This window comes from Sphaerodactylus townsendi, linkage group LG05, assembly GCF_021028975.2.
Source record: "Sphaerodactylus townsendi isolate TG3544 linkage group LG05, MPM_Stown_v2.3, whole genome shotgun sequence".
Taxonomy (NCBI): Eukaryota; Metazoa; Chordata; class Lepidosauria; order Squamata; family Sphaerodactylidae; genus Sphaerodactylus; species Sphaerodactylus townsendi.
In genome coordinates, this window is record NC_059429.1 from 56,947,773 (window position 1) to 56,973,536 (window position 25,764).

Genomic DNA, 25,764 nt, shown 5'->3' on the forward strand with positions numbered 1-25,764 from the left:
TCGCTACTAGTAGACTTGCAGGGTTGTCTAGTACAATGCCTGACTGGGTTCGGGGTTTTTTCCCCCTACGGGCCGGGCTTCTCTGAGGCTCGAAATGTAAAGCCGCGAGTTTGTCCCTCGTAAAAGAGAAAAGGTAGGGAGTGGGGTAGCTTGGAAACAGGCGCGTTGAAAAGAGGCCTGTCATAGGCAGGACCTCGGGGTCCTTATCGCTCTCCGCCGCGGAGCTGCTGTTGGCGTCGTTGTCCCCCGCTTCGTTCCCGTGGCGTCGGAGGGAAGGCCTCGGCCTTTCGAGCTTCCACAATGTCGACTAAGAATTTCCGAGTCAGTGACGGTGACTGGATTTGCCCGGACAAAAAGTGAGTAACGGGGTGTGCTAAGGAAGGCTGTGTTGGGCTTTGGCCTACGAGGGACTCTGGTGGCGGCGAGGCCTTGGCATGATTGTGCCTGCGTAGGACTGCCAAGAGGAGAGAAGCGCTCGGGGTTTCCTTCTTGAAGAGAAAGACGGGAAAGTGGGTGTGGGGGCTGTTGGCGGGGGGAGGGGGGTACTGTATTCTTCGTCCGACCTAAATTAGGGAATGGGAAAGACATTACTCATGCTTATTCTCTTTTTTCCCCGGCCTTTTTTTTCTTGGTAATCTACCCATTGCTCTGCAAATGGTCAGCGGCCGTGCTTGTGATTCAGGAGGAGAATCTGTGTTGCAATTTGTGACTTTGCTCCATTCTTAAATGTATTAAGGCTGCTGTTCCCAAAGTGGGTCTGATAATTCTGTCAAGGGTCATCCCATTAAAGTCAAACTTGTGTAAACCGTACAACCTCCTGAGATCATGTATTGGGTACACAGCCCTTTGCTCTGTGTCTTAAAAACTCCAAACTGCATAAGTTTACTATACATATAGGGGACCCGCAAGGACTTGGAGGGAAATCTTTTTTCCCCCCTCCCTCATTCTTTTTCTTTCCTGATGATCTCTACAGGCTCTCTCCTTCCCACTCTCTAGCCAATCTTCTTTTGTCTACTTCACTGACTTCAGCTATTCCTTCTTCTTTCTCCGTGGCAGCCTCTGTCTGGGAAAACTGCTCCAGTTGCATGGAGCTGGGCCCATTGGGGAGCCAGGGGTACCTCATTTTCCTCTGCAGCCTCTTCCCCACACTGTTTTCTCATTCTCCCTCTTGGCAAATCCAAGACAAGAATTTTTTTCTGCTTCTTTTTCTCCTTCCTACCTATCAATCAAATTAAGCTGATTTGCTCCCAGTCACATATTATTCACTTTATTAATGGTATTCTGTAGTGTTTGAGCCTAAATATGTAGGAGTTTCAAAGTTTCCAGTTTACTATTACCTGTGAATAACTTAACTCATAAGGTTTAAAAGAGGGAGAAGAATGCAGCAATGTATGCCTCAGGTGAGTTCGGTTTTCTTTTTTATGAGCAAAAAATGCAGTTATAAATTAATATGCATGCTATGTGAAAATTTAGGACCAGTTGAAAACAAGGAATGTAGTCATAGGCATTCATACTGGGAATAAATTATATTGAACCTAGAATAACTTCCAAGCCTTTAGATTGTAAATAGTATCTTTTAAATGATGTCTTCTATTTTCAGGTGTGGAAATGTTAACTTTGCTAGAAGAACAAGTTGTAACAGATGTGGACGAGGTAATTATCTAAAATGGTAGTTTTTATTTTTGAGAGATAAATGAGAAGTAAATGTTAAATCTGTAATGTGGTGTTTGAAATGTGTTCTTTTTGTTGACTTTCAGAAAAAACTACAGAGGCAAAGATGATGAAAGCTGGAGGGACTGAGATAGGAAAGACCCTTGCTGAAAAGAGCCGTGGTCTTTTCAGCGCAAATGATTGGCAGTGTAAAACGTAGGTTCTTTTATTTATTTATTTTATCTGTGTACTTATCTCCCGCCCATCACTGAAGTTCCTGGGCTTTTATGTAATAGGTCACTTCTAATTTTACAAAACATTTTGTTATGGATAGTTATACATTTGCAGTATTATTTTGGTGACTGGCTCTATAGTAAAGATGTTCTACAAGACAACCAACTTGCTGCCATCCAGAAATACTCCCCATGGTTCTCTCGTGTTAAAAAGAGCAAATGTTATGCACAATATCTTACAAATCTCAAGGAAGCAAACCTAAGAAAAATCATTCACTTCCCTGAGATATCAGACGTTTAAATCAGAACATTTACTGGGGAGATTTGCTAAAATACCTAGAGAGCTACGAGTATGCAGATGTAGCTTAAATCAGAGGACATAATATACTACACACTTCATTGCCCTTTATATTCTGCTATCTGTAACAAATATATCAGTGATATCCTGTCAGGCCTGACAGGCAGCGAGGAGGAGAAAGTTTGCTTTCTGATGGCTGATGTGTATGCTGAGGTTACATCCAAAGTAGCGATATTTATGTTTCTAGCAGCAAAAATCAGAGAAAGTTCAACTGATGTTCAAACCACAAAAGCTAAGTTGTAATAAAGATGGTTAAAAATTCTTAAAATTACAATCCTGTTATAACTAAATTTATGATATTCCGCTTAACGTTATGTAACTCCATTGCTTCTGTACTCTAATGCTTGAAAAACTCACAACATGTTTTATACTTTTTGTAAACTGTGGGGAGTAGGGCTTTGGCTGAAGTACCTCTTTATATGTGTATGGCCTAAGGCTAATAAACACAGACTGATTATTTTGGTGCCTTCAGTCTTTTGAACCTGTGTATATTTATTTACATGTAAATTCCATTGTATTTGGTAGGACTTATTTTTAGGTAAGTACCTAGGGTTGCAGCCTTACATCTCAATCCAGAAAGGGGTGTGTGTGTCACAAAGTGCAACCTGGAAGCAGCACTGGCTTGCACGGACACATTTACCCACCCTGCCAGCATAAGTTGCGCTAGTGGGGTGAGCAGGTGACCCCGCACAACTCTGCAGCACCCGATCTGAGATACTCTGTCTCTCAGAGCTGCTCTGGCATAATAGAGCATACTGGAGCGACTGGGGACAGGCTAGGGGCGTTCCTGAGGATTTAACCTAGGAATGCCCCCCTCCCCAGCTGCAGACTTACACCACCAGAACATGTGGCATAAGTCATTTTTTAAATTGGATTTTGTCAGGCAAACGGTGTCTCGTTGTGGTCCCCACCCCACCCCCCGGTGCCTTCCTGTGCCTTTTGAAACCCTTTTGGAGGCTGCACAGCAGTACAAAAGTGGTACAATTCCTGGCCACTTTGCTGTCTGAATTGGGCTGCCCCAATTGTTCTCATCGTATCTAGGATGAATGGAATCAGTTTGATCAGTACGTTAGCCAGTGTAGTTGACATTGATTAGTGGGGTAGCAAATTACTTTCCTGAATTTTCCATTTAATAAGGCATGGAAAATAAAATGATAAAATTGGCTCTAAATCTTCAGTTGATAGTACCATTGTTCTATGTGAAACTCTTAACTTTTCAATTTTTTCATTCTGAAACATGGAAAGCAAATGGAACTAAAGGATTTCCACACAGCCTTTCAATTTATTTTAGAGTGTAATGTGTGTTTAAATTGGTAATTTTTGTGACTTGTAAACCATTCTGGGTATAGTTTCATTATGCATATAAAAATACATTAAATAATAGTACTGCTGCGCAATAGCTGAAAAGACTTTTATCACCATCTTGAAAACTTTGCACTGTCACTTTAGCAAGCATCTTGGTTCAAGTTGAGGTAGAGTTAAAATGTCAGCATCAACTTTGTTCTTCTGTTTCTCATTTTCATTGATGTCCCCTAAGATCTAAGTAATCATGGTGAAATCTGTACCTGATTGAAGAGCGAGTTTTGTCACTGAGCTATGAAAAAGCCTTCAGCATCAGCTTAATCTTTTATTGGCTCCAAATACAAGGTTTAGTTTGGTTATTTCCAGTTGTGTTTTGTTTGAATTAACTTCAGTAGCACCAGTCATGAGAACAAGAATATTGCTGATTCTGTTTACATCTTACATTGCATAAAAGTTTTTACCAATATTCTAAAATAGATCACTGTATTGTCAGTTCTATGAATTTTCTGGTATTTAATTTTTTGCCTTAAAGTTCACTACTGAATATGTGTGAGCCATTACAGTTTCCTATATTTTATCTGCTGCTTTTTCTCCATTCTCTCTAAAAGATGTGGTAATGTTAACTGGGCAAGGAGATCAGAATGCAATATGTGTAACACTCCAAAATATGCCAAGCTTGAGGAAAGGACAGGTACATTAAATAATTGTTTAATTTAAAAAAATGTTTGTTATAGAATGCACAAACCATGATTTCAGGATGTAAGCATTAGTGTGCAATAAAGATGTTATTGCTATTGGGAATTCTTCACCTGAGCTTCAGAGGCATTAATTATTATAATTAATTCCATTTTACTTTTGTCTCAGCATGATGTCTATGGGTTATGATTATGACAACTCAGAATAAAGTTTCTGAGAGGTATGGATCAGCCTTGGTGCTTGTAGCTTCCTAAGGCAATGTCTTTAAATTGAAAGATTCTAGAAACGGGTGAAAGATCCTAGAACAGCATACCGTATATACTCGTGTATAAGTCGACCCGCATATAAGTCGAGGCACTTAATTTTACCACAAAAAACTGGGAAAATTTATTGACTCGCGTATAAGTCGAGGGTGGGAAATGCAGCAGCTGCTGGTAAATTTCAGAAATAAAAATAGATGCCAATAAAATTACATCAATTGAGGCATCAGTAGGTTAATGTTTTTGAATATTTATTTCAAAGAAAAACAGTAAACTGGCTCTGTAAGTGGAAAAGAGGGTCAACAAGAACAATATGGTGTTGACAATAACTTTAAAAGTACAAAAAACTTAACTCAACCAGCAACCAAGCTAAAACACAAGAGTTAAAATCCTTCAAAACTGGATTCCTCATCATCATCTGTATGTCCAAATATAACCCAACTTAGATTTTAAGGGGGGTATTATCAGAAATGGAAAGTCTACTATTAGCTTCCATTGTAAACAATGGGGGATGGGGCATCCCCTTTGGGGGTCAATAACTTTGGATCCCCTGACCCAAACTTCACCAAACCTGGCTGGTATTATAAAGAGACTCTCCTGATGAGACCAGCCAGGTTTGGTGAAGTTTGGGTCAGAGGGTCCAAAGTTATGGACCCTCAAAAGGGTAGCCCCATCTACTAATAGCTCCCATTGAAAACAATGAGGAATGGGGGCACCTCCTTTGGGGGTCCATAACTTTGGACCCCCTGAACCAAACTTTATCAAACTTGGCTGGTATTATCAGGAGAGTCTTCTGAGGGTACCCTGAAATTTTGGTGCCGCTAGCATAAAAACTGCGCCCCCTGCTGGCCGGCAAAGTAAAAAAACACAAAAAATTTAATGACCCGCGTATAAGTCGAGGGGAGCTTTTTCAGCATTTAAAATGTGCTGAAAAATTCGACTTATACATGAGTATATACGGTAGTAGTCTACGGAATAGATCCCAAAGATGACTTCAGTTCTTGCTGAGTTTTCCTAGAATCTTAACTTCCAGTAGGAAACAGCTGCTTTGGAGGGATTACTTGTCTTTGTTTTCATCCACCATCTGGTGTTAATGAGACACGTGGCAATGGCCTTTTGTGTCAAGCATTCTGTCTGTGTATTGCTATAGAGGCAGCCCGTGCAACTATTTAAATTATTACACGTATACAATTGCATACGAAGAATTTAAAGGTTTACTAGAAATCAAAATTTCAGCAGCTGCAGTAGGTACACAGAAGTACTACAATGTGCATTTTGATTATATTATCAACATTTGGTTGACACTGTAGCCGCTATAACTCTAAACAGAATAAAGCAAAAATAGGATGAGGCTTCTGTCTCAGCAAGAAACCCATACTTCATTGTAAGATTTTACTGTGATGGGGAGTTTTACATTCAAGAGTTGCATGAGCATTGCATGTATACTACCAAAAATAATTAGTTTAGACAGTGCTTAACAACATATAAGTATGGGGTAAAAAACAGTAATCTGAGCTTCTTCCAGGTAATTCTTATATATAAGAATTATTAAAAAGACAGGTGCCTTTTACCACTCTTGCATGTATATTTATGTTTCCAACTGTATATATTTACAGTTGAAAAGTGTTTTGATTCTGACTGGGGGTGTGGTGCTTTTACACACTTTCAGAATAATTATTTTAATGTGATGATCACAATTTTTTTATCTAGCTAAAGCACAGCAAAACATTGTGGTCAGATAAATTTAAATTCTGTTATTCGCTTATAATTTTTAGTCTGCTTATCTTGGAAAAATATCCACAGAACAACCCTTTCCTACATTGAAATTTAAGTGTGCAAGTTGTTACATTCTACATGCTGTGCTGTATGGCAGGCTCACATCATGTACACTGAGAGCATATGCACCGGAGACAAATTCCTTGTGTGTCCAATCACACTTGGCCAATAAAGATTCTATTCTATTCTATTCTATTCTATTCATCATTTGGGGATTCTTGACTCACCAATGCTACAGCTCAGAAGGGCACTGTGTATGATTTTTCCAGGCTGAATCTTCCTGTATGGTGGTGTAAGGTCTTTCCAGGGCCATTTCACCTATCTAGTCCATCCTTGGAGACTGTTGATCTCCTGCCCCCAGTCTTTAAACGTTTTGCTATTGACAGTGTTCCCAATAACAGAACTTCAAATGGCAAGGGTCAACATAATTGGGACAACTTTCCTATTTAGAAATTTCCGTTGGTTTAGGCAGTTTTTAAAAAATGGTTAGTGCTTGCGTTGGAATACTTATTGTTGGAAATTCTTGAAAACTTCCATTTGCAGGATATGGTGGAGGATTCAATGAAAGAGAGAATGTAGAATATATAGAACGTGAAGAATCTGATGGAGAATATGATGAGGTAGGTGGGATGAACAGGTTTATCTTCTAAAGAGGTAATTCAAATGGGAAATCTAAGTATAACAGGTGCTTAAGTCGTAATGCAGGTACTTATGTCATAATGCAGAAAACCAACCTGTAAATTTGTATTGCGCTTTCTGAAGTTATTCTAAGAAATAATTTATTGGCTGAAGGAAACCAAGCTGTTAGTTAGCCTTATTGTTAACAAATATAAGATTTAGAAGTTTCTAAAATTTGAGGTTCAGCTTTCTTTTGCTAAAAAAAATTAGTGTTGCCATTTTCTAATGAAAAACAATTTTATCTGCAAAACATGTGAAGGAATTTTCCTTTCATATATGGAATCTTTTTGGTTATGGTGCAAAAAGATCCTCTGTGGTCTTCCCTTAAATTAAGACAATGTGTAATCACTAGTTTCATAAGTATAATTTGTGGACAAGGAAACAATGGGATACAATTATATCAATTTCTGGGATCCTAGAGGTGCCTAAACACACCTCATATAAAAGTTTCTGTTTCTTTTGCTGACTCACTGATTGTAAAAATAGAAACATGGGGAATTTAAAACAGCTAGCAGAAAATGTGATGTTAATTGTTTCTGAAGGCCTTCTCTGTAAGCCAAAGTAGAAGTGTAGTATATTTTTGCCGTATATTAAGTACACAGTAAATAATTGTGTCAGAGAATAACCATATGGTCTGCAGCACAGTAGCTAGGTTTGAGTCCAGTAGCATCCCAGTGACCAACAATATTTTCAGAATACATGCTTTCCATAGTCAACGCTTCCTTTATCATATATGAGTATCTGATGAAGGGAGTTTGATTCTTGAAAGTGTTTACTCTGAAAATCTTGTGGGTCTCTGAGGTGGTACTAGAGTTAAATCTATCCATAATATATCAATATTACTCCTTCAACAGTGAGAGTCACAACAAATGAAGCTTGTGTTTCTCTTGTCCATCACTTCTCTGGATTCCAGCATAAATTTTGAATCTTTATAATTTCATATAATGTACAAATCATGGTTTATATTGTACAATATTAATATTGTATAAACCTAAGTAAAAAAGAAAAAAATAGTTTTTATATCAAGTAGCGATGAGAAAAATGAATACAAATGAAAATGAGACAGTGAAATGAAAGAAAATGAAATAAGACTGTAAAGAATATTCATTTAAAATCTGTGCTTGACATTACCTGTGTTTTTGTTGTTTACAATGCATATCTGTTTAGTTTGGTCGCAAAAAGAAAAAATACAGAGGAAAGCCAGTTGGTCCTGCATCTATCCTAAAGGAAGTTGAAGATAAGGAATCAGAAGGGGAAGAAGAGGAGGATGAGGATGGAGATCTGTCTAAATATAAGTTGGATGAGGTAAAACTGCCTATTTTATGTCATTTCCTGAAATCTGAACATATTGTATGTATGGTTAATTTTAACTACTATTCCAGTATTATGGAATAGCAGAATAAATTAATCTGGTGAAGGATCTGGAGAATCAAGCTCTGCTTATTGCCTCCTCACTGTTAAACAGCAAGGGCGGCCAGAATTTTGTTTCAGTAATTTACAAGAACCTTGACAGGGTACCTAGAAATACACCAATAGTTCAGTAAGCGGCAGGAAAAATGTGTGCTAATAGCTGTTTATGGCTTGGTAACAAGCTGACTCCATAATAACTGAATTGTCATAAGAATATGTGTGCAAAATGTAGCAGTGCTGCTGTGTCTCATAGGCTGATGTTAAATAACTAAAAGCAGCATCCTGGGAATTGTATGTAAGTGTTCAAGTGCATCTAGTTTGTTTACAGAACAGCTGCAATATAGAGTAGTCTAGCATCTCGTTTTTAAGAACAATAAATTAACAAGAGTGTCTTGGAAAAACTGTTTGTATTTTTCCCCAGTTGGAGGAAATGTATCCTACTAAAAAACTATGCCTTTTGTCCAAGGAACTGGAGGGAGGGGATAGAGTATGGTTTTCATTTCATCTTTACAACAGTTTTTAGGTAGATTGAGCTGTCAGTAATCAAACAGGCAAGTGGGTATCTGAACCCAATACTTCCTGATTCAAGTTCCAGTATTTATATAGAATATTTAAGGTGGACTGGCCTATTTCATCTAAAAATTAGTTCTGTAAATGCTTTCTTCCTAACCAGCCTGATAATAGCTTACTTTTTCAGGATGAAGATGAAGATGATGCTGATCTCTCAAAATATAATCTCGATGCCAGTGAGGAGGAAGATTCTGCTAAGAAAAAGAAAGCCCAGACTAGACTCAGCCGTTCTAAGTCGCGGTCTTCCCATTCACAATCTTCATCTCGCTCATCCTCCCACTCAAGCTCAAGGTCCAGGTCCAGGTAAACGGGTACAGGTCAAGGGTAACGCCAGACAAAATGTCAGTATCTAACTTCTTTATTTACATCTTTTTTGTGACTGGTTTTTTTTTCACAGTTTGAGTTTATCTAATAAATCTTAAATAGTCAGCCTGCACAAGTAGTTCACTCTCGAGTTGAGAAAATCTTAAGTTGACATGCACTTGAGGATATGTACTGGCTTGTAGCAGTGTAAGTGAATGGCTTGATTTTTAACACTTTTAAGACAGTTGTTTTGTCCTAATACTTGATCATGCCTGATAGAATCTATGATATTAAGTGCTTTAGCAGATGACTTTTGACAGTAGTGTACTGAGGGTAAAGCACTAGCCTTGCTGTTTTTAGAAGCCTGCTTTTTAGAAACCATTTCATAGTCCCACTCTTCAAGTTGGAGAGAAGAAAACTTTTGCTTTCAATCTGTTTCTAAATAAGCATTCGGTTTTCTATGTGTAGAAAATCCTTTTTACTACTTAAACTTGAAGTATAAATAAAAACACCTGATTTTTTTTAACAGCAATTTTCTCACCAAAAGTCCTAGTACATTTTGTGCAGTTTTTCACAGCGTTCTTGTTACGTGGGAAGTTCTTCCTGTCATTCAAGGCTTATATTGGTGTTTCAAGCAAAACTATGTTAGATAACTGTTGCTGGTTTACTTTATATATATTAGTGTTCTATACTCTTTTCATAGGACATCTTTTATATATTTGCCAATTAGTATTTTAGTGGTACTTAATTTTCATTGTAGATAATTTTGAAAATTAGTGATACTTAATTTTCATTGTAGATAATTAATCTACAAATGCAATCTTGAACATGGTTTTCATTTCCAGTTTGTCCATGGTATCAAAGTTCTTTGAGAATAAATTCTTAATAGATAATAATCCCTGATAAAGGCAGCTGTTTCCCAATTGGATATTATGTTGTAGAATTGCTACTAGTTAATGTTGTGACACAATTACTCTTTTAAATAAGAATTAGCATATAGCATCCAGTAGCCACATATGTGGCTTCTACCCATTGCTCAGCTGCCTTCTATTTTGCACTATAGCTGTTTGCCACCTTAGAAAAAACATGCTGTAGTTAAGGAATGTAGTTAAGGTTTTCTTGTGAACATCCTCTGCTACAGTTGAAATTAGAAATTATGAAATAAGAGGCATTTGCATACTATTGGATATGCACAATGAAAATTTGGACTTCATTTAAAATGCTACTAGTATTTCAAAGGGAATCTCATGACATTGCTGAAGTAGTCAGCATGTCCCATGCTTAACCTCATTGTAATAAATGTGATTTTAAACAACCAGTACTTAAGATCTTTTTAGAAAAATACTTAAGTTTTTAAAAAAATAACTCCTGAACCTTTTTTGATTGAAAAGATTATCCTGAGCCCTTGAATAGTGATTTGCACAGGTTGAGTAATGGCATTTTGGTCTTGGCTGAAAAGCATTCTAGTTTTTAGTAAAGAGTTGAAACTATGTATATATCTTATAAAAGCATTTTTTTATCTTATGTTCTGTTGCATGATTTTTCTGCTTCTAGAACAGAATAACTAACTTTAAAATTCAAAGTAAAACATATTTGTAAATATTGTTTTGTGTATTGAGTGCATTGACTCTGAAAAACAAGCAGTAAACTTTCTAAATAAATTCAGTGAAACACTTGAAATTTATATTCAGTATTTAAAAATAGCATGCCTTTTAGTTCGTTAAAAGCAAATACATAGGTTTCCATGGGCAAACTTGGTTCCAAGGAGCCATGTTGGATTCTTGGAATTAAATTTGTATTTATCTAACAGCAGCAGCCCTCCATACTGCATGGCAAAGTCCTATGCAGTCTGTGATATGTGGTAATCAGCTGTTGAAAGACAAAAAAGTAAGAACAAATTTACAAGATTAGCACTAGTCACTTTATGAACTAAAGATAAATTTGGTGTCTGGCCTATAGGGCATTTTAGTGAGATGCTATACTTAAACCTGTTTGCTGCACTCTAGAAGATAAAATAATTTTATCTATACTGAATGCACTCAAGGAGATAAAATATTTTTGTCTGTGTTTGCTGCAATCTTGAATGCTCAATCCCAAACAAAATCCTTCATGTTGTTTCAGATCAAGAAGCTCTTCCAGTTCAAGGTCAAGATCTCGTTCTACTTCCAGAGAACTTTCTAGATCTCGTGGGTCGAAATCAAGGTGAATGAGGTAGCAACCTCTCTGCTTGGCAGAGAGAAAGAGTAAAAGGATAATGAGTAGTGTGCTATATTCAGCCATAGGTATCTTGATAACTTTTCTTCCCTTCCCCATGTGAATTTTATTAGTGTTGCATTCCTTTGCCTTAGCCTAGGGAAATTTGTTGAATGTACTAATGGCTAGAACAGTTAATAACAATATTTGGTCAGCATGTTTAAAGTAGGATTCAACAAAGTCCTATTTTTCCATTTTCACCTGCACTCTGGCAGTACACCAAGATTATCCTGGGGGTGGGATAAATCTGTATTTGTTCTGAAATTTATGTAACAGTGAGAAGTTTGGATGGGAGTATAACAGGTATACAAAGACCTCCCATTCCTTGGATTGTCTTAGTGTGTTGCCTTTCTAAATGGATGGCTACAAGAGTGGTAGAGGAGCAGAAACCTTAAGTGTCTGGATATCCAGTGAATAACTTGGTGAAATAACTCACAAGTTGCCTTAGCATAATCTTTATCACTGTTGATTGTTGGTGCAAAAGGTAGCGGGCAGAAGTGGGAGGAGAGTGGAAACATGAAAAGACATGTATTCAGTCTAACTTAACTAAGGAATAAAATGGAGGGGAAAATGAGGCCACTTGAGTTCCACGTTGGGGAGAAACATAGGGTATAAAATGGAGGGGAAATGAAACAAGCTGCTTTAATCCCACATTGGAGGGAAAAATTGGATATGAATGAATGAAAAACTAAATAGTTTTGGTCCAGATTAAAACACATGGTTAACAAAAGTTACAAACTGGCACACAGCATAGATTTGCTTGTATATTTGCAAAGTGATTTTGCTATGTTCTAACCTGATTTTAAAGCTTACTTATCTAGTGTGGTGCAGAGACTCAAAGCTGGCAGCTCAAACTCACAGCCACTGTAGCCTTTCTTTTTCTGGAGTAGGATTGTCATGTGCCACCTTATAGTAGAAGGATTCCTGCTGGCAAGTCTGCCTTTGCTCTCCAGACTTGTTGGAGAAAAGTCTGGGGAAGAAATGACATCACATACATCCAAAAATCCAGATGTGATATAAGCCCTGTCAGCAACATTCTGGCCATCCCCAGCAATTCCATGGTATACCGTGGAGGGTTTTCTTGGAGGCGGGGTGGGGGCTGCCAAAGTGTTACCCAGTGCACGTATATCACATGCAGAGTTTCTTCAGTGTGTGACTTCATGTATCGTGATGTCATTTCCTTCCCTTAGCCCAGCTGTAAATCTTTTAGAAATACCATCCTGATATCCTTAGACTGGTCCATACTACTAGCAGACTGATGCCCACTCCCTTAAACATGCATGACAGGAGTAGCTTTGGTTCAGCTTCTCTTTTTGATTATATTTTTAACTAGACTTATACATTGCAGTAATACGCTATTCTTTCTAACATTTCACAGATGAAAACAGGGGTATTTGTCAGTGGGTGGCATTGTGGGCAGAGTCTGGCAGCTTAACAGCTCAGTCTGACAGATACTGATGGGACAAATGCACTCTAGACTCAAATTGAGAAGGTAGTTATAAGCAGACAAATGAGAAGTAATGCAGTACAAGTATGCAAGATATTGCACTGATATAAATTAGATGAAAATGTTTTCATTTACAGTTGAAGAATTCTGAAGCACAGCCAAAAGTGACTAAACCACTAAAAGTGGGTTTTGTCATGCCACAGTTTTCAGTATAGAACAAGTAGTGAAGTACTTTGAACAGATGCAAAGGGCTTTTCTCATCTTTCCCTGCGCACTTAGAAATTAAAAAGTGTGACTTAAAGAGATGGCACTAATGCACCAATACCTGGACCTCACTCCCAGGCTAGGAAGCGTCAGAAAGATTATGTACTTACCCTACATTCATCGAACTTATCCTTTATATTCCTCAGAAAAACAAGGGACACACACACACACACACACACACACCCCGCAGTTCTCTTAGGGAGCCTTACGAAGGTTGGAAAGCGGCCGGGTCGGGCGTATTCCGGCTTACGACCCAACGGCAACGCTAAGACGACCGTCATACCGGACGGTCCTGGGAACAGCTGGGCAGCCGGCGCCCGGCCGACCTGGCATGTCCCCAGGCCTCCGGCGCGTCGCCCGAGGCCTGGGAGACCACGCCCCCCTAGCCCTGTGGCGCCTGCTCCAGCCAGGGGCGAGAAATCGTGTCCCCAGCCTTCAATGGCGATCGCTGGAAGTTGCTTCCGGTGAGGTAAAGATGCCGGGTGGGGGAGGCTCCCATGTGAAAAGCTGCTGCCGTTGGCTCGGCAGCGGCTCGCAGCGATGTTCCCCAAAAGCGCTGGCTTCCAGACGCCCGGTCTCTCAGGCGGCCCGATGCGAGTCTCGCCGGCGCGGTGACTGCGGTGCAGCTGCGCCCCACGATCGCCGAATGGCTGACCTGGAGGCGGCAGTTTTACGTCTCCAGGCCACCAGTTTACAATGCCCATCGCGGAAAGCTTTGGCCGCTTACCTTAGTTGATTTGGGAATACTTTTAACCTCCTTTTTTCTTTTCCCATATTTAATTTGTGCCAGGAGGTCTCTAGGGGTATATTTTCAATATCAGGGTTAAATTTTGGAATATGAAAAGTATCCATGAGAACGTCCTGTGTGCCAGTCCCTCACTACTGATCTACTGCAGTTTCTTGTCACCTCAGCCAATAGTATACTTTTTTTCCAGATAGCAGCAAGGCAGATGTCCCTGTCTATTTGCAGGCATGAAGATGATTTAGGCTTTCCTCAGTTTTTGGCCCCCCAACAAGACTGTTGCCCAAATACTCTAAAATGTTGTTATTATCTTACCTGCTTCAGAGTCTTTTAAATACTTGGTGAAATAACTTTTTATGTCTTCAAATGTTACACCTATGGTTTCTCCTTAAAAATGTGCATATATGCAGTATGCTTTGTTTATGCAAGTGCGAACAATCATGGCCTTTTTAGCAACTTTACCAGAAACTTGTTTTTGAAGATCTGTGGTAGTTTGCATACAGTTTCAAAGTTTAAGCTGATTCTCCCACTCTTCTTCAAATATAGAGGAAGTTTATTTCTGCATATGCTGTGCTCTTGCATATGCAGAAAGTTTCTTTTGTTGATGTAGAAACTTTGAATTAAGTAACAAGAAAGGTTTCTATATTCATACCAGTTATCAGTAATAAAAATGAGGAGAGGCTGCAGTGTTTGGGACTCTTTAGTTTGGAGAGGAGACGTCTGAGGGGGGATATGATTGAAGTCTATAAAATTATGCATGGGGTAGAAAATGTTGACAGAGAGAAATTTTTCTCTCTTTCTCACAATACTAGAACCAGGGGGCATTCATTGAAAATGCTGGGGGGAAGAATTAGGACTAATAAAAGGAAACACTTCTTCACGCAACGTGTGATTGGTGTTTGGAATAGGTGGTGATGGCCACTAACCTGGATAGCTTTAAAAGGGGCTTGGACAGATTTATGGAGGAGAAGTCGATTTATGGCTCCCAATCTTGATCCTCTTTGATCTGAGGTTGCAAATGCCTTAACAGACCAGGTGCTCGGGAGCAGCAGCAGCAGAAGGCCACTGCTTTCACCTCCTGCATGTGAGCTCCCAATGGCACCTGGTGGGCCACTGCGAGTAGCAGAGAGCTGGACAAGATGGACTCTGGTCTGATCCAGCTGGCTTGTTCTTATGTTCTTATGTTCTAAAAGTTGCTTTGAAGTCTGCCAGTATGAATTCTAAAATTAAGGTACAGGTCCATGCTTGGGTAATATTTCCTGAGGTTGCTGAAGTCCTTGCTAGCACAGTTGTAAGTATGTTTCAGCCTAATCTTCGTTATGTGTCTGTCACATAAATGATATGTAATGTAGATTTTTTTTGCTCATTATTTGTACTAGGATTAAATGTTCCTTATCTCTTAATAAAGATCCAGCTCCAGGTCCGTCAGGGGTTCATCAACCCCAAGGAAAAGATCTTACTCAAGCTCTCATTCATCCTCTTCCCCTGAGAGAAGCCGAAAAAGAAGTCGATCTAGATCTTCATCTGGTGATCGCAAAAAAAGGCGAACGAGATCACGGTCACCTGAAAGGTTTGGGTTTATGTAGAATAAAAATGGTTGGTCCTTATTTGTTTGAATATGTGGGAGTTGGGGAAAGCTAAATATTTGGGTACTGAGTGCATTTGGAGAGAACGGTTCCTATTTGTACAAATTTCAGTCTACCTGGCTCCATCATTTTCTAAATCATAGTTTTAAAATCTATAATGTGTAACAACTCTTACATTTACTAGAAAAAGGTTTATTTTTAAAATATCCATCATGTGGCTATTTTTGCTAAAATATTGTTAATAACAAAAGCAGTACAACTTTGAATATGTTCCATACTTAGAGTACAGAGATAGACCAAATACTTATATCCATGATTTATATGTTGCCCCATCTTTTCCTCTTTTCTGCTTTGGGAAAAAGTCATAACTCAAACTTGTTGCATGCTTTTTCTCATTTTGTATGTTACAGGAACCGCAGATCTTCATCTGGATCTTCTCATTCTGGATCCCGTACAAGTTCTAAAAAGAAATAATGTATTCAGATTCTCACTCATACACAAACCATCTAGTCCTGTGCATGAGACATTTTTAAGAAGTTGGTGTCTTACTTGGTCAGAAGTGCTAAATCTGCTAGTAGAGGTGCATGTTAATGGGAAACTGCAGCTATTTTAATTCATGAAACAAAAACAATGGAACATTTTAAGCCATAAATAGACTCAGTGAAGGTGAGTAGTATGGCTGTGTTTTTCTTTCAGAAATGTATCCTTGCCCCATTTTTTTTTACTGGATTTGAAAATGGTAAGGCTCTAGCTTGTTACTTCTTTGTCTTGGAGAGCTTTGTATGGTCCATTCTAATTGGCTGCTTAGCCTTAACATTTGCTACTTACAGATATGTCCAGATCAACATGGATGTATATAAATATCAGTTGTACCAAAGCTGCACTGGTCTTTTTCCCTTCATCACTACAAGTAATTCATACTCCAGTAAACAAAATAAATCTCTTCTTCATAGGTAAGGTACTAGCAGTTAGTATTCACAGTTTTTAGCTGAATAGTTCATCTGTGAGTACTTCCTAATATCAAGGTTTTGAAGAATCTTGCAAAATGTGTAAACTTCAGCCCTGTGAATTAGGTTTTATATTCTAATCCACAGGTGTACAGTTGTTGTTTTTTTTAACTTGGTAATTGCTGGCATTGAAAGAAATGCACAGAAGTGCTGTAGAGATGACCATTTCCTTTGAGTCATAACTCCCAAAGGCAGCTCTCAGGATGTGAGAAGCTGCAATCACAATGGAAATTTGTCGTACCCTCCCTATGTGTGCTGAAACTTCAGATCCACCAAAAGAATTGAACGACATAGTTGAAGTACAAGGAAGTGTTAAGGGTTGAATCAAGAACCACTTTCATTCAGATCTTATGGAACCTTTTTGTAAAAGAATTCACATATAATGCTGAAATCACTTTCTGTAAGATAAGTAAAATTGAATTCAGACTGGCAGGAACTCTGTTCCAAGTTTGTAACTTGCAGGAAATACATACTTCAGCATAATTGTATTCACAAATCACTTCAGGTAATTTTGTTATACAAATTTGTGGCTTAAAATGCTTCATGCAATTTGTTTTACTAGCAATATTTGTTAAATACTGGCCATTTTAAAGCTCCATTTACTTGGGAGAAATGTTTCGTCTTCAGTGACATCCCAAGGTAAGTATGTAAAAGGAGAATAGTGTTTCTACTAAAGAAGCAGTATGTCTTCAGTTTTCATATTGAACATGGCTTTGTAAAGCAAGCTATACAAAGACAAATGGAGCATACTAGTCTTACATTTTCCTTTAGAAAAGAAGTCTGCTACACTTAACTTTCATTACTGGTTCAAGAGACAAAGGCAGAAGATGTTTTATTTTGCATAGTAGAGAGTCTTTGGATAGAGATTTTGCTTGAGAAAAAGTGCCCTGCAATTTTTCCTTTATTGCTTTCTCTTTGAGTATTTTAATTGCTTAATGTAGCATAGATTGCACAAGAACAAATAGTCTCCTGTAACTGTGCCTCTGACTTCTTGAAAGTCTATCTATTACATTGTGAAAATCTGACTTGCTAGATGCTACATGTTAAAGTTAGTTATTCTTGTGCTTTGTATTCCTAAGTATTGTAACAGATGGTTTTTAACTTTGGCAAGCAGTAGCCTAGAGAGGACTAAGGGGAAATTATGGTTTCATTTGGCTTGGATTAAAATGTACTAGTTTGTTCCATTAAGATATAATTCTGTAGACAAATGTAAATAAAGCATGTGAATCAAAGATGAAGCGTATGCATGTATTTGTTAAGTCACACCGTCTGAATATTTTTCAAAGACAACTAGAGGTAATTTGAGTTTTAGAGATATGTCAATGGAGAATCAGTAGTTGCAAGCCACAATGTTCAAATTATAGTTTGTTCTCAGAATAGCATATAAATGCAATGTGTTTATATTTGCAGTAATCTCTGTAAGCATTTTTTGCATTATTAAAACACCCAAAGATGAAATACAGTAGTAATTTCTAGGTGCATAAAATTAAGTTCCTGATGAAAAGTTTAAATATAAATTGGATGCCAGAAACTCTTTAGTTCTTTCTAAAGTAATGCTTTCATATTGACCAGCATAGCCTCGTTGAGGATTACATTCTTGTGATGTTGCTTCATAGACTGTGATGAGGATGTTATCCTAGGGGACCTAGGCACATTTGTTTGGGAGTAAGTTCCATTTCAAGTGAAGTGGGACTGCTGAGTATATATTCAGAGGGTTGGGTTAACATGGGTAGTGGGTTGCTGTGGCCATCCAATGTTTCCATGGCCACACTGTAAGCCTTCTTGGCTTAAGTAATCTGGATTTACTGGTACACTTTCATGCTGATCTTAAAATTCTGTACTTGAAGCAACATTCATTCTGTTGTCTTCTGTAAATGATAGGAATGTGGTAGCCCATGGCAGTAGCAGAAGACTCCGCTGCCCCATGTAGCCTTCTGGACTATATCCATCCTAATCAGTAATATCAAAATACTATTCTAGAAACTTCTCCATAAATCTATCCAAGCCCCTTTTAAAGCTATCCAGGTTAGCGACCATCACCATCTCCTGTGGCAACATATTCCAAACACGAATCATGTGTTGCGTGAAGAAATGTTTCCTTTTATTAATCCTAATCCCTCCCCCCCCCCTCCGCATTTTCAATGTATGCCCCCTGGTTTTAGTATTGTGAGAAAGCGAGAAAAAAATCTGTCTGTCAACATTTTCTACCCCATGCATAATTTTATAGATTTCAATCATTTTCCCCCTCAGATGTCTCCTCTCCAAACTAAAGAGTCTCAAACACTGCTGCCTCTCCTCATGAGGAAGGTGCTCCAGTCCCTCATTCATCCTCGTTGCCCTTCTCTGCACTTTTTCTATCTCTTTGATACCTTTTTGAGATGTAGCAACCAGAACTGAACACAGTACTCCCAAGTGCGGTCGCTTTACTGCTTTATATAAGGGCATGACAATCTTTGCAGTTTTATTATCAATTCCTTTCCTAATTATCCCCAGCATAGAGTTTGCCTCTTTCACAGCTGCTATGCATTGAGTTGACATTCCCATGGAACTATCAACTAAGATGCCCAAATCCCTTTTCTGGTCTGTGACTGACAGCACTGACCCCTGTAGCGTGTATGTGAAGTTTGGATTTTTTGCCCCTATGTGCATCACTTTACATTTTGGCTCACTCCGCACATGCAGAATAATGCACTTTCAAACTGCTTTCAAGGCTCTTTGAAGCTGTGCGGAATAGCAAAAACCACTTGCAAACAGTTGTGAAAGTGGTTTGAAAACGCATTATTCTGCATGTGCGGAAGGGGCCTTTGCTATATTGAACTACATTTGTCATTTCTTAGCCCACTCATCGAATTTATAAAGGTCTACTTGGAGCTCTTCGCAATCCTTTGCAGTTTTCACCACCCTACATAATTTGGTATCATCTGCAAACTTGGCCACCACACTACCCACCCCTACTTCCAGGTCATTTACAAGGCATACACAGACTGCTACTAAATGAATTGCATGACTCTCCCAGTTTCAATCGCTTGCTTACTATTCAATGGCAGCCACCCCATAGAAGTCCATGTAGTAGAAAGGGGAGAGGGAAGCAACTGAGGAGGGGGGAAATGAAATTTCCCCCTACAAATCATTGTGGGACCTCTGCTTGTAAAGTACTAATGAAGGTGTAAACTGCATTGTAAGAAAAGGCAGTATATTGAAGAATCTTGGTACAGCTGGTGAGCGTTAAATATATTTATGATATATGGTGTACAACTTTTAAGTTCTCTGCATGAAGTGCATGTGCCAGCTTTTGCTATAGGATTGTTAATTGCTTCTGGGAAAGCAGTGCAGACGTCATGCAATCCCACTTGTAAATATCTATAAATTGATTTGCCTTAAAAGCATTCATAAAATCAAAGTGGATCGTTCCAGTAATAGAAGTGTAGCCTTTTATTGATAAACATCTCTCGTACAGAAAGGGCATAAATCTGATGTAATAGTGTAAACAATCTCCTGTTCCTAGGATCTGACATCCTTCCAAAGCAATGCTGGTGTTACTGGAATAAAGAGACCTTACCATGTTTTTGTTTTAACAACTTAATCAAATGAAAGGGGAATGCACTTTTTGCCAGATTTTTTATCTTGCTATAAGCTTCAGCTACCATTTAGACCAGAGAGACTTGATTTGAAAAGGGATATGTTCTGTTAAATGTGAAACTATGGCTTCTTTCGAAACTTCCTTTTTACAGCTGTGAGACTGTTAGTGGAATCCCTGGGATTATTTGCAGTCCTTTTGATCTGAAACTCAGTTCACAAAATGTTTCCTGACTGCCTCCAATCACACTGCAGCCCACTACATTCATCAAACTGCTGCTTTTGGATGCTGGAGGACGCATAGGTGGTGGTCTTGGTATCCTTGTAAGTATAAATTGCAGTAAGTAGTGATCCATTCATGACAAAAGGATTATCAGGTTTCCACCTTCAACTCATCTTCCTGCACAAAATGAAATACCAAATAAATAGTGTGATTTGCACAGTGTGTAGGGCTTGTTATTATTTGATATATGTTGGCACGGAAACCATGAATTCCTAAAGTACTTCTGAAAAGGTAGACTCATAAATGTTGAAGTTCTCTTAGAAAATCATCCTAGTAGCTCTCAACACCAAGAACTCCTGTGCCATCTCAGATAGGTAAATAAGTGGTGGGATGAGTAGAACAGAAACAGAATTCTAGTTCGAACACTCACCAGACTCTGGGTAAATCCTGAAGAAATTAAGGCCCAGGGAAACAGATCCTGATATATCACTGAGACTGCTGCTGGGGGTGGGAGGGCAGAGTTGAGAGGTTAATGGCACTAATCTTCAACCAAGTCATGGTGATCATGCTAGGATGCATGCTGGGCTGCTGTTTTTCCTGTGCCCAACTTGCATTTAACAGCAACATATATTGTTTATATGGTTAGTATCACCCTGGCTGGAGAAATAATCACAAAGGGCAACTGCTCACAATTTTCTGCTGTCCCTTCCCCCAACATGGCATGTATCCCTCATATCTCTCCTACCTTCAACCTATGGATCATGGCACCATGTTCTGCCCAATTCTGCCCCCCTCTTGAAATGTATCACATCAGCATTATGACACACAACATGGATACATGATGAGACAATAAGAGTCCAGATACCAGGTCTTACTTAAGCACGGGCAGGACAAATGTGCACAGTCAGCTAGTTCTCACCTGGTATAAAACAAAACAATATATTTTCCTCATTCCTCCGCATGTCTGGTCTTTCACAAGATTGGCTCTTTTGCGGACAGTGGATTTTATACTGCCATTGCTTGTTTAACCACTGAAACTCAGGTTGCATGAGGATTTGTTGTCTTCATTAAATGATTAGGCCGCTGGCTAAAACTCAACAGCTAGTGCCCTGTTGGCTCTTGCAAATGCTTGTGTTTCTGCATAAATCTCAGTACAAATAGCTGCAAGGAAAAAACTTGAAAGTGAGGCACGGAGACCCTACATGACCCATCAAGTTTTTTTAATGAGAAGTACTACTAGCTGCTATTCCAAAGTTAACTTTGATTTCCAGAACTGACTGGGTGACCCTTAACTTTGTGGTGGGGAATTTTAAAAAACTACTGCTATGCAATAAGTCTTATCCAAGCTATAAATGTAGCATCTCAATGGCAATTGGCACTCTCAAAGAATTCTGGAACTGGTGAGAACATTAAGTGATTGATAACTACCCTTCCTGAAGCTATATGTTCTCATAAGTGAATGACATCATGGAGATGCTTTTGAGAATCTTACAAATCTGCATGTTTTAGCTTGCCAATAGGAATCTTACATATCTGCATGAAAGATTTAGCTTGCCAATAGGAATCTGAGGTGTTCAACTAAAACAGTAGTAACCAAAATTGAATGACTTTTTAAAGTGCCAATTCAAAACATTTAGGGCTTTCATCACAAAAATGTTAAAAAACAGTGTGTACTACTCTGCATCTACAGAGAATGGAAGGTAGATTTCAATTTGAAACCAGTAGTTTGGTTTGTATATGATTTGAATCCTGGCCGTGTTGCATACAACTTTGAGAGATGGGTCCATTGCTTTAAAAGGCTTAATGTTACTATCTCTCCAGACCCACCAACCCCAATTCCTTATTTCATACTGAATGTGAAGACCAATTCCTTCTCATTATCTACCACCAGGAAGCTACAACAGTCCATTATTGGATTTGCTTTGATTTTAACAGCGCGATTCATGTTTCTGTTGAATAGAACAGAATTCTTTCCCTTCTTTTTGTAATAACTAGAAAAAAGAGGAAACCATATCTAATAAAACTGCTATTATTTTAGAGTGGTGGTCTGTCTTTATAAGCCTTTTAGCTGAAACTACAGTACAAAATGACCTGAAAGCATGTGAGATATAAAATTACTGCGTGACTCAACAAATAAGTCTTTATTTCCTTTTTATTATTAAAGTACTCTCTATCTTTAAAAAAAAAATCCAAGACATCTTCCTTAGAAAAGAAACAACCACAACAAATACCAATAAAAATAAGTGAAAGACCAATAAAAAAAAACATAAATCATAAAGGAAACACGTTCTGTAGAATCATTCTTCTCGATCCATTGATATAAATGAATTTAGAAGGGTGTATGCCTACCTAGGATTGCACTGACATGCCTTTAAGAGAAATGGCCACTTAAATAAAGTTAAGCAACTATGTATGTCTTAAGTTGGCTTTAAGATTTCACTTAAAGGGCCTGGCAAGCAGTTTTAAGGAGGGTCTTCTATGAAAGAGAAAAGTTCTTCCATGTAGGACTCATATGCCTGACTTCTGAAGCTGGCGGCACTTAGAGAACACCTTCAGAAGATGATCTGAGAAAAAAATATATCTGATTATCTTTGATGTCCCAAAGCCGTTTATAGCTTTATAGATATGAATCCTGCCTGTTAACAAAAATGTGAGCCTGTGTAAATTTTAACACCATCAAAATAGATCTCCAACTGTACTACTGGCACATACTAAACAAGCTTATATTTGAGTAGTCTTTAAAGGTTCATAGAGCATGCACTGTGCAGGATGGTACTAAAGTGTAGATAACTGGCAAGATCATGTCTTTCCAGAAAGAATTATAGTTTATAAACCACTGTAATCTTACATTTTGAAGTGGTACTTCATACCTCTTGTTTATCTGAAATGAGGGTTGGATTAGTAGCAACCCCAGTTGAAGAACCTGATCCTTAAAGGGGAATGTTATCAAAGTTTCACTATCAAGACTGGATTCAATTTTCATTAGTCCCCATGTAGCATATAGTAATAGGCTGTGTGAAATGTAATTGAAACTGAAATTCAAAGACCTGTCAAGCATTTTCTCCACTTTTCCTGAATTTGATTTAAAGGCAAAATACAATTTTGTATACTTGGCATACAGATCATGCCTCTCTCCAAACATCTCAAATATCTCCCAGTAGAAGGGGGGCTGGAGGAGCCATGGCTCAAGTGAAACACAGCAACCACTTTCTGATTCTTTTGCTGGAAAGGCTTGGAAGCTCAAATGTGCAATACCTTACCCTACAGCAGGGTTCTTCAAACTATGGCCCTCCAGATATTCAGGAACTACAATTCCCATCAGCCCTGCTACTTGGCCATGCTGGCAGAGGCTGATGGGAATTGTAGTTCCTGAACATCTGGAGGGCCATAGTTTGAAGACCTCTGCCCTACAGACTGCACACTTGCTGAGGCAAGTATATAGATAATGCATTACAGACTCCCACCTCCTTCCTGACAACTAGATCCATTTAATGAGATTGTTCCAAAATGTCCATCTTATGTGGAGACTGGCCAGAGGTGAAAGCAAGTTACACTTTTAACCCACAATGTATGGGGAGAGCTTGAAACAGAAGGGTTGAGGTACAAGTGGTTAACAGTGGTGGACTGGGTTTGATTTCCCACTCTTCCACATGAGCAGCAGACGCTTATCTGGTGAACTGGATGTGTTTCTCTGCTCCTGCACATGAAGCCTGCTGGGTCACCATGGGCTAGTCACAGTTCTCTCAGAACTCTCTCAGCCCCACCTACCTCACAGGGTGTCTGCTGTGGGGAGAGGAAGGGAAACAGAATTTGTAAGCCTCTTCGAGACCCCTTACAGAAGAGAAAGGTGAGATATAAATCCAAACTCTTCTACTACTTTATTTTCACCCCTGAAGCTAGCCTAGCCTCAATGAGAAGCAGGGCCGTTTCTGTAGCGCCTCCCAGAAGTGTGAGATGCTCCCCCTGTAAATCACTGAATGGGCTCATTTTCTTAATAAGAATTTTCAAAACCAGCTTGGGAGGGGGGGTTGCTGGTTTTGTACTGTTTTATGGTTGCATTGGTGTTTTCTGTGCAACTGCATATGATGGGATTTTTATTGTATGCTAAAGCTGCTTATTTTTCTTAGATTATAATTAGTTGATGTTAGAATTTGATGCAAGCCATTTGCACAATGTGGCGTATAAGTAAAGGCATCAGACAGTATCTCATCCATACTGCAGGCTTCAGACTTATGCTTGGGTTCAGGATTAAATAATGAAACTAAAGACTTCAATGATATTTGAAGCATAATATTTCATAGGTTTTGTATATGTTGAATTAACTGGACAAATTATTTAAATTGTCACATGAAGACTTCCAACAAATGGATCTATAAATGTGCACCATAATACTCTTTTAAAAACCTGTGTAAATTCTATGTTAAGACCTTCCTGACGCAAGTCAGGAAGCATATAAATAAATAAGCAAGCTGCATGTACAGCAGTCAAAACTCTGATCACAACACGGTTCAATCCCAAAGGAAGTTGTTTTCAGGTTATGGGGGTACAGTGTCAAGGTCTAGGGAAGGCAGTGGTAAACCAACCCATAAACACAGCCTGCCTAGTAAACGTGATGTGACATCACCCCGTGGGTAAGGAGTGACCCAGTGCTTGCACAGGGGAAGACCTTTACCTTTACCTAAATTCTATGTTATAATTTCAGGACGTTTTAAAAGTATATTTCTATTCCCTTGAATGAGGTTCACCGTAAACAAGGGTGCAGTCTTTAGCGACTCGTCCTCTGACACTTTCTCCTATTCAAAATCAAAGCTCTGCGACCTGGTTTGTAAAATAAAAATAAATCTCTGGGGTGCCTACTCGCTGAACTCTCCGAGCCTGTCGAGACGTGGCTTCCTACTGGCGCCGCCTTTCAATTCCCGCTAGATGTCCTCTTTGCTTCTGATAACAGCGCGGTTGTTTTTCCGCGTCAACCTCTCGATTCTGGGGCTGTTTTGCGCCTGATTTTGAAACTGCCTTAGGAAGTTGGCATCCACTCGTGACGGATTAGGCGCTGATGTGGAGCAACTGTAAGACAGCAACTAAATAGACAAAAAAGAAGAGGCTTAAGTGAAGTCTACGCGAGTGGGGCTTCAAGAAAAACCGAGCAGGCACCCCGTCCTCGGAGCGGCTGATGTGGGAAGGAGAACGCGCAAAACTCCGGCCTCTCTGCGAGACTCACAGCTGCTTCCTCCGGGCTTTGTGCCCGGTGCCCGCCTTGTTTCAACAGCTGCTGGGAAACCAGAACCTACCAGCAACCTGGGGCCGGACACGATCCGGCTGCTTCTTGCTCGCTCCGCGTCGAGAAACTCCCAAAGTTGGACTCGTCCTGCTGCGCGTGTCCGGCGCAAGAAGCAGGCAGGGGAAAGCAGCTTCTTCGCCTGGCCTCAAATG

The 25,764-nt window shown here is 39.1% G+C and overlaps 1 protein-coding gene across 1 annotated transcript; it reads left to right on the forward strand.

The window, feature by feature from the left end:
* The first annotated feature begins 185 nt into the window (after positions 1 to 185).
* ZRANB2 (zinc finger RANBP2-type containing 2) lies at positions 186 to 17,767 on the forward strand. Its single transcript, XM_048496502.1, is given in 11 exon segments — positions 186 to 356; positions 1,601 to 1,653; positions 1,758 to 1,866; positions 4,152 to 4,234; positions 6,819 to 6,895; positions 8,121 to 8,258; positions 9,061 to 9,236; positions 11,358 to 11,438; positions 15,351 to 15,366; positions 15,368 to 15,512; positions 15,939 to 17,767. Coding segments are annotated over 11 exon segments (1,137 nt in total). The 5' UTR covers positions 186 to 300; the 3' UTR covers positions 16,142 to 17,767.
* Positions 17,768 to 25,764: the final 7,997 nt, after the last annotated feature.